General features: G+C 55.0%; 1 protein-coding gene across 4 annotated transcripts in view; it reads right to left on the bottom strand.

Annotated features, from left to right (window-relative positions):
• VWCE (von Willebrand factor C and EGF domains) overlaps positions 1–14,278 on the bottom strand; it is a 35,315-nt gene that overhangs the window by 20,179 nt on the left and 858 nt on the right. For all 4 annotated transcript variants that reach the window (XM_070564064.1, XM_070564063.1, XM_070564062.1 and 1 more), the window contains exons 2-11: positions 12,162–12,256; positions 11,951–12,040; positions 11,488–11,616; positions 9,059–9,175; positions 6,328–6,444; positions 5,312–5,440; positions 3,858–4,288; positions 3,682–3,775; positions 2,343–2,425; positions 753–840 (exon numbers count right to left, since the gene is read on the bottom strand). In XM_070564064.1, the coding sequence (XP_070420165.1) occupies positions 753–840; positions 2,343–2,425; positions 3,682–3,775; positions 3,858–4,288; positions 5,312–5,440; positions 6,328–6,444; positions 9,059–9,175; positions 11,488–11,616; positions 11,951–12,040; positions 12,162–12,256 (1,373 nt within the window). The remainder of the gene's footprint in view (positions 1–752; positions 841–2,342; positions 2,426–3,681; positions 3,776–3,857; positions 4,289–5,311; positions 5,441–6,327; positions 6,445–9,058; positions 9,176–11,487; positions 11,617–11,950; positions 12,041–12,161; positions 12,257–14,278) is intronic.

Below are 14,278 nucleotides of genomic sequence, written 5' to 3' on the forward strand. Positions count from 1 at the left end.
CAATGGGGTCGTAACAGTTCCCACTTCCTAGGAACTGTGTTGCCTATTCCAAAAATGTTTTAATTCAAAATCATATGACATTTCAGAGTTCAGAGAGGAATATTTAAAAAGAACACCAGCTTTGAAACCAGGGACACTTGAGTTCAAGCTCTGCTCCTTTACTAACTGGATGGGTGTCTTTGGGCCAGGACTTGGCCCCTCTGAACGTCAGTTTCCTCATCTATAAAATGGAGCTATGAAAAGAGCTCCCTCAGAGCTGTGTCATCCGGATCCAATGAGATCAAGGGCTGGCAAGCGCCCCACACCACAGGCACAGAGCCGGCAGGGACTATTCGTAATGGTGATGAGGTCATAGCGGGAAAAGAGAACCACATTTCCAACAAAGGACCGACTCATTAGCGGGGAAGAGGAGACCCCCCTCCCAGTCTGCCCAGACAGAGCACTGCCAAGGGTGGACTCCAACCCCTGCCTGACTGCGTTGAAGTTGCCGCCCAGGGCAGGGGGCAAGCCAGGCTGTGAGCCCAGTCTAGCATCCGAACCACTGTGTGCACAGTAGGTGCTCAATTAAAACAGGCATTTTCGAAATGCTTCCCTTGAGCTGAGTTTCTAAAGCAGAAATCAATCTCCCTCTCTCCTCCACTCACCTCGCCCCCAAAAAACACACTCAAAAGACACCCCTCCCACACACACACACACACACACACACAGAAAAAGGCGAAATTCTCCCCACCCCACCCCCCAGGAGTCCTTACCTGGAACACAAGTACAGCAATCCGACTTCGGGGAGGTCTGACAGGGGCCCGGAGGACACTCCGGGGAGATGCAGGACACATTCCCAGCCTGAGGAGGGACAGATGGCGGAGGGTGGGGGAGGGGAAGGAGAAGCCCCAGCTCCGTGGCCCTTCAGGCCCATCAAGAGCCAGCTCATTCCATTGCCCGCCACACCTCAAGTTTCCTGTCCAACACGACAGCCTCCCGAAGGAAGCCATCCAAGATCTTTAAATGCCACCGTGGTCACCAGGACAGTCTGCAGGGGCTGTTCCCGGTCTTTATTAAGGTGTGGCTTAGAACAACCCCCTTTCCAACTCGCAGGGCAGACGGGAGAGCAGAACACGCTGCCTTCCTTGTGAAGACCAACGTGCCTCGCCTTCCACAGCACGCCCTTTCATGGCATATGGTGGAAGGATGCCGAGCAGCAGAGAACAGACATTCCTCCACCAGACACCTTCCTGAGCCTCTGCGTTTTGAACCAAGTGACTATATTGGCTATTCAAAGCATTAAATTTAAAACACAATTTTAAAAATTTGAAATTAAGACCAAAAAGCCTCCGGCTTTGGAGCCAGCCAGACCTGAGTTCCAGCGTCTGCTCCTCCACTCAGGAGTCGTGTGACTTTGGGCAAAGTACATCACCTCTCTCAGCCTCGGTCTCGCTATCTGTGAGCCGAGCTGCAAGCCGCACCTCTGTCGGGGGTTGCTGAGGATCACATGAAACGAGATGATCCCAGAAAGGGCTTGGCCGCTGCACATGTGCGGCACACAGGAAGCGCTTAATAAAAGATGGCAGTGGCTGTCTACGTACCCCCACCCTCACCCCAGCCGCCTTACATTGCAGCTTCCACCATCGCTGCCAGACCAGGGGCTGCTTTTAAAGATGGTCTGAGGGTGGCAGTGGACAGAGCGCTGGTGGACAGAGCCCGGGCTTTGGATACAGGCAGACCTCAGCTCAAATCCCAGCCTCAGTCTTTCCCAGTAGAATAGGGACCATAAAGCCAACCCTGAATAGCTGCCAGGAACCTCAGAGGAGGAAAGAGATGAAAAGCACCAAGCCCCATGCCTGGTACACACCGGGTGCTCATAATAGAATCCCTGTGACAGCATCTGGCAGTGTCTGGCACATAGTAGGTGCTTAATAACTATTCTTGGAGGACTGAATCTGCCTAAAGCAAAACATTCTTAACAAGCTGAGTCTGGTAATGAGCCTTCTCCCTCCCAAATGTGGATGCCTTTATTGTGCTGGCAAATATTTTGCCTGGAGAGAAAAACAGGCTCCCCAGTGGGAAGTTTCCAAGGGAGTTTCATCCACTCCCCTTCCTAGACAGATGGACCCTGTCTGCCTGTTGGCTCCCTTCTGCTCAGCAGAAGCTTCCCTAACTCCACAGACCTGTAGCGTTCGCATTTCCCCCATGCTTTAAAAGTCGACAGGTTCCGACCAAAATCCACAACCTGAGAACTCTCCCTCCGTTCAATAGGCTCACCTTTAACATCGGGTCTTTCCCCTTCCTCTAAACCCCCAAAGGTTAAGAAAACACCCCTGAGGCTTCAGGGATCCTGCGATACTCACCAGGCAGACACAGACGGTGCAGTTCTGGTTGGGAGGTGAAAACACATCCCCTTCGGCTCGGATGACGCCACTGTGAAAACAGCCTTTGAAAGACAAACAGGAGTGGAGGCATCAGACCTCTTCAAAGGAGAGGAAGCTTGAGGTCTCATGACTTTTCCAGGCAGAATGTACCTGGAACCTTCTCTCACTGGCCAGGATGCCCCAGAAGTGGCAGATCCAAGTACCCAGAACCGTGTGGTCCTAAGACCCCTGGAGAACTAGCAGGAGCCACCTGCATAGGATGCCCCAGGATGGTTCCATTCGTGTCTCATAAACCCAGAACTGTATTGAGAGCCTGGGTTTTTATTCCCATACGGCAGGAAAAGCAATCAGACAGCTCTGGGTTCAGAACCTGGCCTGCCCCTTCAGTTACCGAAGTGGCCTTGGACATGTCACTTAACCTCTCTGGGCCTCAGTTGTCTTTACCGTAAAATGGAAATACCACCATGTGCCCTGCAGGGGACTTAGAAGGAGCCACAACCTCTGATGTGAAGTATCCAGCACTTTATATTTAGGGCTCAGTACATAGGAGAGACACTATTAAAGGTCACAATCATCATTAAGAAAATCAATAAGTGCATTTTCAGTCTGACCCTTAGGAAGACTTTTTCACTGCTGCTCAAAGGGCAGCAACCTCGGCTCCTTATCACCAAGAGCTTCAAGAAATGCAGACGCTCCGGCCCCTCCCCAGATCTACTGAAGGAGACTCTGCATTTTTAACGAAATCCCCAGCGATTCCCGCGCAGCATGGTTTTGAGGAGCCCTGTTGAAAGGACTTGTTAAGATTTGGGGTCTTTATCTAACAGCAACGGGAAGCAAATGAAAAACTGTAAGCAGATGGTGGGAGAGAACTGGAAAGGGGGCAGAGTTTACAAAGCATTACGCCTCGGGCGGTAGAAGGCAAACTGGGGGGGGGGGGGGGGGCGGGGAGGAGACTGCAGAGCAGATTTGGAGAAACTCCTTGAGGGTTTTAATAAACGAACGAATCTCAAAAAGGATCCTCCAAAGATGAGAAGTTCCCCTTGAGGGATATCACAGCACAGACCAGTGGTTCTCAAAGTGTGGGCCCTGGACCAGCGGCATCAGCATCCCCTGGGGACTTGGTAGAAATGCAAATTCCCGGGCTCTGCCCCACACCTGCTAAATCAGAGGCTCTGGGGGCGGGGCCCAGGGATTACCCTTCAGGTGATTCTGATGTACACAGAAGTTGGCGAACAGCCTTTCAGCTGCAGAACGGCTGGGGAAGAGAAGAGGCAGGACCATGTGGGGCACACCCAGCCTCCCGTGGACCAGCTCCCACCTGTACATGATGCGCAGCACCCTCCATCTCCGGAGGGAATTGGGTGGGAACAAGCAGCTTCACACGTCACCTTTTCACAGGTCACCTCCCCATCCTGGAAGCAAAAGCAGGAGTTCCAGCCACCACAAGGCCCCAGACACCAGACCAGGGCAGCCCCGAGGACCACTCACACCCACCTCGCACCAGCACTGGGAACACCCAGGGTCTGTCCAGCGGCTCCCTGACTCATACATGGTTCCCAGGTGCCAGCAGGCAGAGGGCCCTGGTGCCAGCCGCGTGGCCGCAGGGCCCCTGGGCAAGGAAGGGGTCATCACCGCTTTCTCCTGGAGTTGTGAGGGAGGTCTGAGGGTCCCCAGCTGGGAGGCACTAGGCACTGAGGTGGACAGCAGCCATGTCGCGGCAGAAGGGGAGGATGTGGGTAGTGCAGGGGTGGGAGAGGGCAAGCGGGTGGTCCTGACTCCCGTTGGGGGCCCTGGAGCCCCGGAAGGAGGGCTGTGTCCTGGGGAGAGGGCAGGCCGGCCCGCCTCTGGAAGCAGCAATAGCATCTTCGGCGGGTGCTGCAGGGGCTGCAGGATGGCGGATGGGGCCAGCACGGCTTTCGGGAAAGCTGAAACGGAAGCACAGGGGTCTCTTGAGGGAGGCAGCAGGGGCAGGAGGCGAGACTGAGGGGCCTGGACTCAGCTCCTCCACGGCAAATCACTGAATGTCCCTGGGCCGGTCTCTCCGTCAACAGAACGGGTCTAAAACCACCAGTTCCACCCTAAACTGCTGGGGCTATGGGGACGATCACAGAAGAAGATTGGTGGAAAAGTCCCACATGAGCAGGCCGAAGTTACAAGTTGAGAGTGGGTCCCCTGCTCCCCCACCCGGATGTGGCTTCCCAGGAGGGGATGCTGAGGCTCTGGATGAAGGAACAGCTCGGGGAAAACTCGCCATCGCCACGGACTAGAAAAGGCACTGTCAGTATTTATATGACATTATACGTATGTTTATAGGCACGCTGTTAAAGTCGGGCAGAGTGATCTGACACCACACTGTCCAAAGTGTTCCTGGGAGCCCAGGTTACTGGGACTCCTGTGTCACAGGCTCCTCTATCATTTTTTTTTCCCCTTATTCCATTTGGGGGACAACACAAGGGCTAAGGAAACAGAGAAATGCAAGGGGAGGAAGAATGGATAAAGAAGCGGAAGGAGGAAGGGAGGAAAAAAGTGAACTGTTGGAAATAAGATGAGTTGAAAAGAGTGGGTGGAAAAGGAAGAGGGCCTGGCGCCGGGGGGGCGGGGCCTGGGGCTGGGGGGCGGGGCCTGGGGCTGGGGGGGCGGGCCTAGGCTCTTGGAGGGCGGGGGCTGAGGCTTGGAGGGCGGGGTTCGTTGCTGGAAGAGAGGAGCCTGGGGCTTAGGGCGGGGCCTAGGGCTGAGAGGGCGGGGCCTGGAGGCAAGAGGCGGGGCCTGGCACCAGGGATAAGGCCCCGGGAGGGCGGGGCTGGGCGCTGGGTGGGAGAAGGCCGTGCTGGGAGGGCCGGGCCTGGAGGCGGGGTCTGGCACCCGGGACAGGGCCTGGCGCTGGGAGGGCGGAGCCCAGGACCCAGAGGGCGGGGCCGGGAGCCAGGAAGGCGGGGCTGGAGGCTCACCTTCACAGGACACGCGGTCAGCTCGGAGCCTGAAGCCAGGTCGGCATGTGCACAGGAAGCTACCCACGGTATTATGGCAGGAATGATGACAGACTCGCCTCTCCAGCGGCCTCCGACATTCGTTTACATCTGCAGGAGAGCCTCGCTGCCGACAGCTGCCTTGTCGGGGCTACTTGGCCCTTCCTCCATCCCTTAGCCCAAAAGGCTGGGGGAGTCTCCCTGCCATGTTCTTACGGGGTCCATCCCTGCCCCAGGGTGTGGGATGTGACTCAGATGTCTGGGAGTGGGGCTGAAATCTAATGCGAGCCCCCTGGAGAGGTTCATACATCCAGGAGGCATTTAATGGGTGCCCCAGTGACTCATCCCCCAGCAGTACACAGCAATGATTAAGTGCTGGCTGGTGGGGATGAGCCTGGCTGGGAATCTCATCTCCAAACTTTCCACCATCCCAAGTGTCAGGTGACGGGGCCCTACTGGAAAAGAGTCTCCAACATCCCAGCACTGCTCAAGGTAGGCTTCAGGACGAATACCAAACTCCACTAGAACAAGGTCTTTTTTCAGGCCCATGGGACCCCACCTTCAACCCATGAGCCAGGCTCAAGCCAAACATGCCAATCCCTTTCTGGAAATTTCTGCTAATGGGCTGAGAAAACAGGGGTCTCCTTCTAAACCAGAGGAACCAAGACATAACGTGCTTTATTTACCAAGGGGAGCAAAGGCAGCCAAGAAAATGGGTGAGCAGAGAGGAATCCTTGGGGTGTATCTGGGAGAGGGGTGGAAGAGAAACATAACAGGATGAAAGTGGCATGTGGCCTGGAAAAGTCCAAGAGGGTCTTCCATGAGCAGCCACGCCAATCCCAGGGAAAGGCAGGCCCTGAGCAAGGGCTCAAGCATTAGCAGGCTCCAGGGGACCAGGAGGTCCACACCGCTGACCTCTTCCTGACCCTGGGCTCACCCTGTCCATCTTCCTGATTGGCAGCCTAAGTGTGAAGACAACAGGGTCCTCCGGACCTTACCTACACAGGAGTGCCGGTTGCCATGGAGATGGAAGCCAGTTCGACAGGAACACCTGTAGCTGCCGATGCTGTTTTTACATCTCTGCTGGCAGGGAGTCCCCAGGCATTCATCAGTGTCTGGAAGGGAACAGGACAAGGCTGGAGCTGACTTCCACACAGAGTTTTGGAGAAATGTGGTCCCTCTTCCTCTCTCATCACCATCTCCTACCCCACTCAGGGCTGTGGGGGAACATCTTAACCCCTCTCTGGACCAGCCCACTTCTCTCCACCCTCACTGCTATATACCCTAGCCCGGGGCCACTTTTGTCTCTAGTTGGAGAATAACCACGAACTCATGTGCCTCCCTGCCTCTCCGTCCCTGCGTTCCTTCCGAGCCATCCTCTACACAACCTCCAGGATGTTCGGACCAAAGGGCACCTGTGATCAGCCCACTCTGCCTAAAAGCTTTCCGTGATTCCCACAAGCACCAATGCTGCACCAGAGCACATGAGCCCCGGGCTGCCTTTCCCACCCCCTTCCCTGCCCCTCGCCTTTGCTCTGTCTTAAATTCTTGCCATCTTCCAAAGGCACCACACTCTGGTGGGCCTCCTCCTTTCCCTATGTTCTCTTGTCTGCCTAAAATGCCTTTCTGTCTTGTCTGGCTGGAAAACTCCTACTCCTACCTCAAAACTCATCTTCTATAGCACCTCCTCTGTCAAAGCCTCTCCATGGTGTTGTTTGAAATTGTGAAAATCTGGAAATAATCTACATGTTCACTAATAAGAGAAGAGTTCATAAACTCTTAGTAAGTTAGTAAAATATGGGGTGTTTACACAGCAAAGTACCAGGCAGTAGTTAAAAAGAACAAGGCAGGTCTGTTTAAAACGCCCTGATATGGAGAGATCTTCAAAACAGCTTGTTGAGGGGAAAAAAGGCAAGCAGAGGAGTGACTGGCTTCAAAGCCCAGGTCCAACCTGATCTTGAGCAAATAATTTAATTTCTTTAAGCCTCAGTGTTCCTAACAGAAACACAAAAATAAACAGTACCAACTTCATAGGATAATTTTGAGGATGAAATGAGAACATGCATGTAAAGTGCTCAGGATGGTACCCAGAACACAGGAGTTCATCGAGGGCTGGTCTCTGATTATCATATCTCTGTACGTGCATATGTGCGTATGGACACACACTGGGGAGAGGCAGGCAGCGCACACATCAGATCGATAACCAAGTGCTGTGGATGCACTGTGTCCCCCCCAAGTTCCTATGTTCAAGTCCTAACCCCCACTGTGATGCCATTTGGAGGTGGGGCCTTTGGGAGGTAATTAGGTTTAGATGAGGTTATGAGGGCGGGGCCCTCCTGATGGAATTGGCCCCTATAAGAAGAGCTGGCTCTATCTCTCCGCCCTGTGAGGACACAGTGAGAAGGTGGCCATCTGCAAGCCGGGAAGAGAGCCCTCCCCAGTGACCAAATGGGCCAGCACCTTCATCTCGGTCTTCCCAGCCTCCAGAACCGTGAGAATAAACAGTTGTTGTCGAAGCCACCCGGTCCACAGTATTTTGTTATAGCCGCCCGAGGAAACTAAGACACCACGCTTATTCTCTAAAGAGAACAGAGGCTGGCGGTGGGAAAGAGGGCCCGGAGCTAGTGCCGTGACATTTAGAACTTTTAAAATAATTTATGAACGTTTCAAACACATAAAAAAATAATACCACAGTATCAAGGGGAGCTTCTGTCTTAGCTGCCTTGTGAAAGAGAGAATGCTTCCTTACATAACTTCTGTAAACATAAGTCATCTTTACAGAATGAGCAATTATTTTGAAAGGTCTCTCTCATCGGGCACACTTCGGAACAAAGATTTCTTCTCTTCCCTGGGTTCCCAATGCCTTCATCCCTCGGCCCAACCTCGCTGTTCGTTCCCTTGCCACCAGGCTGGGGAGCTGGAGGGCCACATGTTTGCTAACTCAGCCTGTGTCTCCAGAGCCTGGCCCAGCGCTGGGCAGCTGAACAAATGAATGTGTGAATGAATGACCCCAGCACAGCGTACCTCTCCCACACTCCACCCCACCCCCAGACCTGCTCACAGCCCCTCCCTCTCAGCCCTCCCTCTTTTCTGTGGCCTCGTCCCTCCAGCTAGTCTGATCCGCCCTGCCCTAGCTCTCCCAAGTCCCCTCTTTTCTTTTTTTTTTTTTTTTTAATGAGGAAGATTGGACCTGAGCTAATATCCGTCGCCAATCCTCCTCTTTTTGCTCAAAGAAGAGTGGCCCTGAGCTAACATCTGTGCCAGTCTTCCTCTGCTTTATGTGGAATGCCACCATAGCAGGGCTTGAGAGTGGTGCTAGTTCCACACCCGGGATCCGAACCTGCAAACCCCGGGCCGCCAAAATGGAGGGAGTGAACTTAACCACTCAGCCACGGAGCCTAGGCCTCTCCTTCATCCCCATCCCCCCCACCCCGCAAGAATGGCAGCAGCAGCTTCTAGAGCAAGCTATTCGTGGCATAGAGCAAGGACCCTAGAGTCAGACACGCCGGGATTCAAGCTGACTCCAGCTCATACAGATGGAACCGCCATGGACAAGCCTCGGTTTCCCCATCCTTCAAACAGAGATGATAACAGTGTCTCCTTCAGAGGACTATAGGGATGCGATAATATATGGAGAGCACATTTTGGATCTGGCAGGGCTGCGCATTCCACTTCAGAGCCCAGCAGCAGTGGTCCCAGCATCGTCCTTACCCTCTCTGAGCTGCTCACCTTGGCAGCTGTGGCGATCGGCTGACAGCTGCATGCCTGGCCCACACTCACACACAAACCCGCCTTCTGTGTTCACGCAGTGGCCCTCACAAGAGGAGCTTAAACATTCGTCGATGTCTGGGGAGAAAGAAAACATCCATGCACAGCCCACTCTGAACATGTTGGGGTGCAGGGGGAAACTCTACCCCCCAAAGCCCCCGTGCCCACACCGGGCCTTCCTTCGGCCCCACCCCAGGAAGAAAGAGCAGGCACCAGGAGAGTCATCCACGTATAAGGGAACCCCAGAAAGGAGAGGTGCAGGGGCCAGCCCCCTCCTTTTTGACCCACGCAGACCAGAAGACAGAGAGAATGCTGAGACAGACCCCCATCCAACGGCCCCACCGACGGAACAACCCCAAAAGGGCAGAGGGGAGTGGGCAGGAAGACTGATGAAAGCCCCTTAAATGTTTATTGAGCACTGCCCGTGTGCAGCAGACCTGGAGGGGGCCGCTGAGGACACAAATGTGACTAAGACATGGCGCTCACTCTCCAGATGGTTACAGTCTGATAACGTGGCAGCCACGACCCACACCCACGAGAGGCCAGCACTTGGCCGGGTGATATCTGCCCCACTGGGGAACGCCCGGCCACAGCAGGTGTGCGCTGGAGGACAGAGGGGCTGAGGGGAGCAGGAGGCATCAGGAGGAGGGGGCCATCAAGTGGAGAGAGTCTGAGGGGCTTCTGGAAAGCACAGAGAATGCCCTGGGCCCAGAGTGACTGAAGCTCGGGTTCCTGTCGGGGCAGTGGGGGTGGGGGCTGGAGAGGTAGGTTAAGCCTTGGCTGTGGGTGCAATGGAGTCCTTCCGCCCGGGGTGCAGTGACTGGATCCCAGTGGTGCTTTAGGAAGATTCAGGCCTGAGGGGTGAGGGGAGCTCGGAGACAGAACTCCCCACTCCTACTTCATGGCATCCCTTCCTCAAATAAGAACCATGGCGGCTCTTGAGGACCTACAGGATCAGCTCTGCCCACTCCAGTCTCCCCTCCCCCGGCCCCCATGCCCACTGGATGACTCCCTTCTCCTTACCCGCACTTCCCATGGGCAGACCCTTCAGTATGACACCCACCGCCTCTGAGAAGCCCACCCTGACCAACCCCATCCCACTGGGATCCCTCGAGGCAGTGGCCAGTGCCCCCTGCCCTGCCCTTGCTTTGACATTGTTCCCTGGCTTTTCCTTGGTCCCATTTGCCTCTGCAAGGAGACGTGTGTGTGGAAAGGGCTCCCCAGCAAAGATAAGAATCAGGGGAGGACAAATTACTTCAATTTCCTGAAGGGGACGGTGCCATGAGCCCCAAGCACCAAAACTCCTTTAGTGAGACCCTGGACCCAACAGTTCTCCTTCTGGGAATAATCAGAGAGGCCGACACGAAGTGTCTTTTTTGAAGCATTATTTATAGTAGCGAAACATTGCAGACAAGCTAAATGAGGGCTAGCAGAGAGCTAGGTACTTAAATTACAGTGGCCATGAACGCAGCTGTTAAAAATTACATAGTAAAGACTCTTTTGTGCTCACAATATAAAGTTTAGTGAGAAAAATAATGAAAAAAAACTATAAAGTATGATCCCAGTTTTAGAAAACACACAGATCCGGCTGCCTAACACACACATACACACAGGTACACTCACTCGCAAACACAGACACACCCAGAGAAAAGGGCAGAAAAATAACTTCATTTTAGTAACAAATATCTCCGGGTAGGAACTTCTGGACCATGTTTATTTCCACTTTTCTTTTACTTTCCAAATGTTCCAAAATAAGTTATTTTTTTACTTTTATATTCAGAGGAAGAAATATTATTTTTACAAAGTCAAACCTCAGCAAAAAGCTTTCACCTCTCTGGACAGATATGCAAGAAATTGGTCACAGTGGTTGCCCCTGGGGAAGGTGACAGACTTTGCGCGTCAGAACTTTTTCAAATCACGAGCAAATAATACGTTTATAAAATGAGTATTGAGTGTCACCCTCCTGGCATCTTTCAAATGTCACTTTCCCAAGGGCGGCTTCTGTGGTCAATGCCACCTCCAGTCCCGGTCACCTGTCCCTCAGTGGGCCCCGGCACCTTGCACTTCACCAGTTGCAGTCCCATTATATGAGACTGTCATTGTCCTTACTCGTCTCCCTACCCCATATTAGAAGCAACATGACGGTGGGGAGGGACCAACTGCCCTCGTAACTCCAGCCCCTAGCTCGGTTCCTGGCCAGGAGAGGTACTCAGTAAATATTTGCAACAGAGCAGAAGGGACTATTTCTTTGCTTTGCAGGCCCACTCTCAAACTTCAGAGCCGGTCCAGGCTCAGCTTCGCCCCCCATCTCTCTGGAGATCATCCTGGCAGGACAGGGAGGACGCAGAATTCCCACCCGCCCCCTCCCCCACTTCTCCCAGGTCTCTCACCGGTACACCTGATGCCGACAGCTGTCTCTGTCATCAAGAAGCCCACCGGGCACACTCGGGCCACCTCCTGACAGCCGCCGTGGTTACAGGTAAGGTCACAGCCATACTCCCCGCAGGGTCCATGGGCTTCTAAAACAGACACCGCGCGTGTGAGCATGAGCCATGAAAAGTCCCAGCCACCCTTGCCTCCCGGGGCTGCCTCCGAAATTCTTGGGAAGGTAGCTCTGGAGGCAAACAGGCTTGAGTTAAATCCAGCTCTGCCACTTCCTAGCCAGGTAACCCCGGGGCAGCCACTAATCTCTGTGCCTCAGTTTCCTCATCTATAAACTAGGCATGAGAATGCCTACCTAATCGAGTTGTTTGAAGATGATACGATAGGCTACATCTCAAGGGCCCAGTGCCTGACACAGAATCCCAGGGTTAACAGAGTTCTTCCCATCAGCCATTGCCCGCCCCCAGCTACCTGGGCAGGTGGCCCCTTGCTCTCCATCCTGGCAGGAGCAGACGTTGGGAGCGATGCAGATGCCACTCCCACAGCCAAAGGAGCAGAGGGCTGAGAGGAGAAATGCAGGTGAGAGAGTGGGGGCTGGGGCGTCCCATCTGCCCCTCAGGCCAGCCCAAGGAATGAGCGCCCTGCTGTGGAGGATGTTTGGGGCACAGGGACGGGCACTTACGAAGGGTGCAGTGCCCACTGCCCATGGAGGGCGCCCAGCCAGGGCAGCAGCCACTCCCGAACCCCGAGAGGCAGACGTGGGGGCCCAGCCGGCGTCTGCAAAAGAGGAGAGAGCACTTTCCATGTTCTGTATCAGGGGAGGGATTGGTCTACAGGGCAGTGAAAGCCTCCAGTCAGCCGTCAACAAACAGTTCTCAAGACACCCACCACCACCCCAGCCCCAGAGGGACAGTGGGAAGTTTCAAAAGAAAAATGACCCAGACAGTTTCTTCTGGAGGCAGGACAAAGGCGTGAGAGAACAGACACCAGCCTCCCACAGATATATGCCACATGAACACACAGCAAAGAGCAGCCAGGAGAGAGGGTCCTTAGAGACTGCAATGGATGCAGATCCCGGAGCTGGCTGCCTCAGGGCCTTTGCACTTGCAGTTCCCTTTATCAGGAAGGTTCCTCTTCTCAGCTCACTCCCTCCTTTCACCCCGATCTTTCTGCTCATGTCACTGTCTCAGAGAAGCCCTTCTCTTCACCCTTACTTTATTCTTCTTCATAACACTCACTTCCTGGGACATTAAATTACTTATTAATTTGTCAATCTGTTCATTGTCTGTCCCCCCTACCATTCCCTGAGGACAAGGGCTTCCTCTTTTGTTCATCTCAGCACCCAGAGCAGTGGCCAGCACACAGTAGGTGCTCCATAAATGGCTGTTGAGGGAAAGGTTGAGAAGGGAAGCCAGTAGAAGACAGGAAGAGGAAGGACAGCTCCAGAGGGGCTGGAGAGATGTCCCTCCCCCGGTGACATCTCTGGGGAGCAGGTGAGGGTACCAGCGAGCTGCCCAGAGGAGTGAAGGGGACCCAGTGTGCCCCATGCTGGGCGAGGCACAGCAGTACAGCCATGAACAAGACACTGTCCCCACCTTCAAGGGACGTTGGGCAGACAAGGTGATAACAAGGTAGTGTGACAAGTGCCACAACAAAACAGGCTATGGAGCCCCCGAGAGGGTTAGAGGTGGTCTCCTGGATGGACAGCACTAGGCTGGGGCAGGAGAGAGGAATAGCAGCGGCCGGTGGGAATGGAGGAGGGGAGAGGGTGCTCCAGGCAGAGGGAACAGCCCCTGCACAGGCCCGGCGGGAGACAGAGCCAATGACGGGAACTAGTTCTGGGATGGGCTGGGCAGAGGGTGATGAAGTCCAGCCTGAGTGGCACCGGGAATCTCGGCAACAGAATAGGGACAAGAAAACCCTGCCCGACTGTGCTCTGCCCGTGTGGCGGGGCTGATGGGAATATTCTGCCAGCTGGGCCATCTACAGAGCACACACAATCTGCCGGGCACGCAGCAGGCACTGGGGACATGGATGGAAAAGCCAGAGGCACCCCGCTCTTGGGGAGAAAAATCTGTGTCAAATGTGACAAGTATTCTGGAAAGGGAAACAGGGCCCATAGCAGCACAGAAACGTCTGCAGAAAACTCCCAGGAGCCTCCAAGAGGCTTTTCCCTCTCTGAAGTCATCACGGAGGAAGAGGGGGCCCTGGAGGGGGGGCTGGCACTGATGTCTCACCCGCTGCCCTTGCTGGAGCGACTATGGCAGCAGCCTGGGGAGGAGGAGGTGACACCTCCAGCTCCTCAGACGGGGGCTCTGAAAGGGGTGGGGGTGCAACCAAAGCGGCACATGGAAGGATGCCCGAGAAGCTGGTGGAGCCCACCCTCAGGACGGCAGGGGCCAAGCGCCCGCCAGAGCGCCCCAAGGAGCCTCCTAGGACAGGCGGTGACCCGGAGACAGGTGGCGGGAAAGCTCTGAAACGCCACGGAGCCGGCCTGATCTGAGCAGGAACTGGTGGTGGGCTGCGGAACACACGTGCGAGCTGCGAGCCTGGCGGGGCCGCCCCCTTGCGCACCCCCACCGGAGGCCGTGGCCGCGGGCCAGGCCGCCCGCTGACACCGTGTTCCCTCGCTCGGAGCATCACGCACACATGCGCTCGGCCCGCGGCGGCCCGGCCTCGGCCGGGAGGAGACACGAGGGGAGGGCGGCATCAATCCGGAGAGAGCAAAGGGGCAAACACCCCACCCCCGCCCGCGTGCACACACAGGCGGAAGAAACCGAAACAACCCAGAGAGACTCC

Source organism: Equus przewalskii, chromosome 11 (assembly GCF_037783145.1).
Source record: "Equus przewalskii isolate Varuska chromosome 11, EquPr2, whole genome shotgun sequence".
In the NCBI taxonomy this organism is placed as follows: Eukaryota; Metazoa; Chordata; class Mammalia; order Perissodactyla; family Equidae; genus Equus; species Equus przewalskii.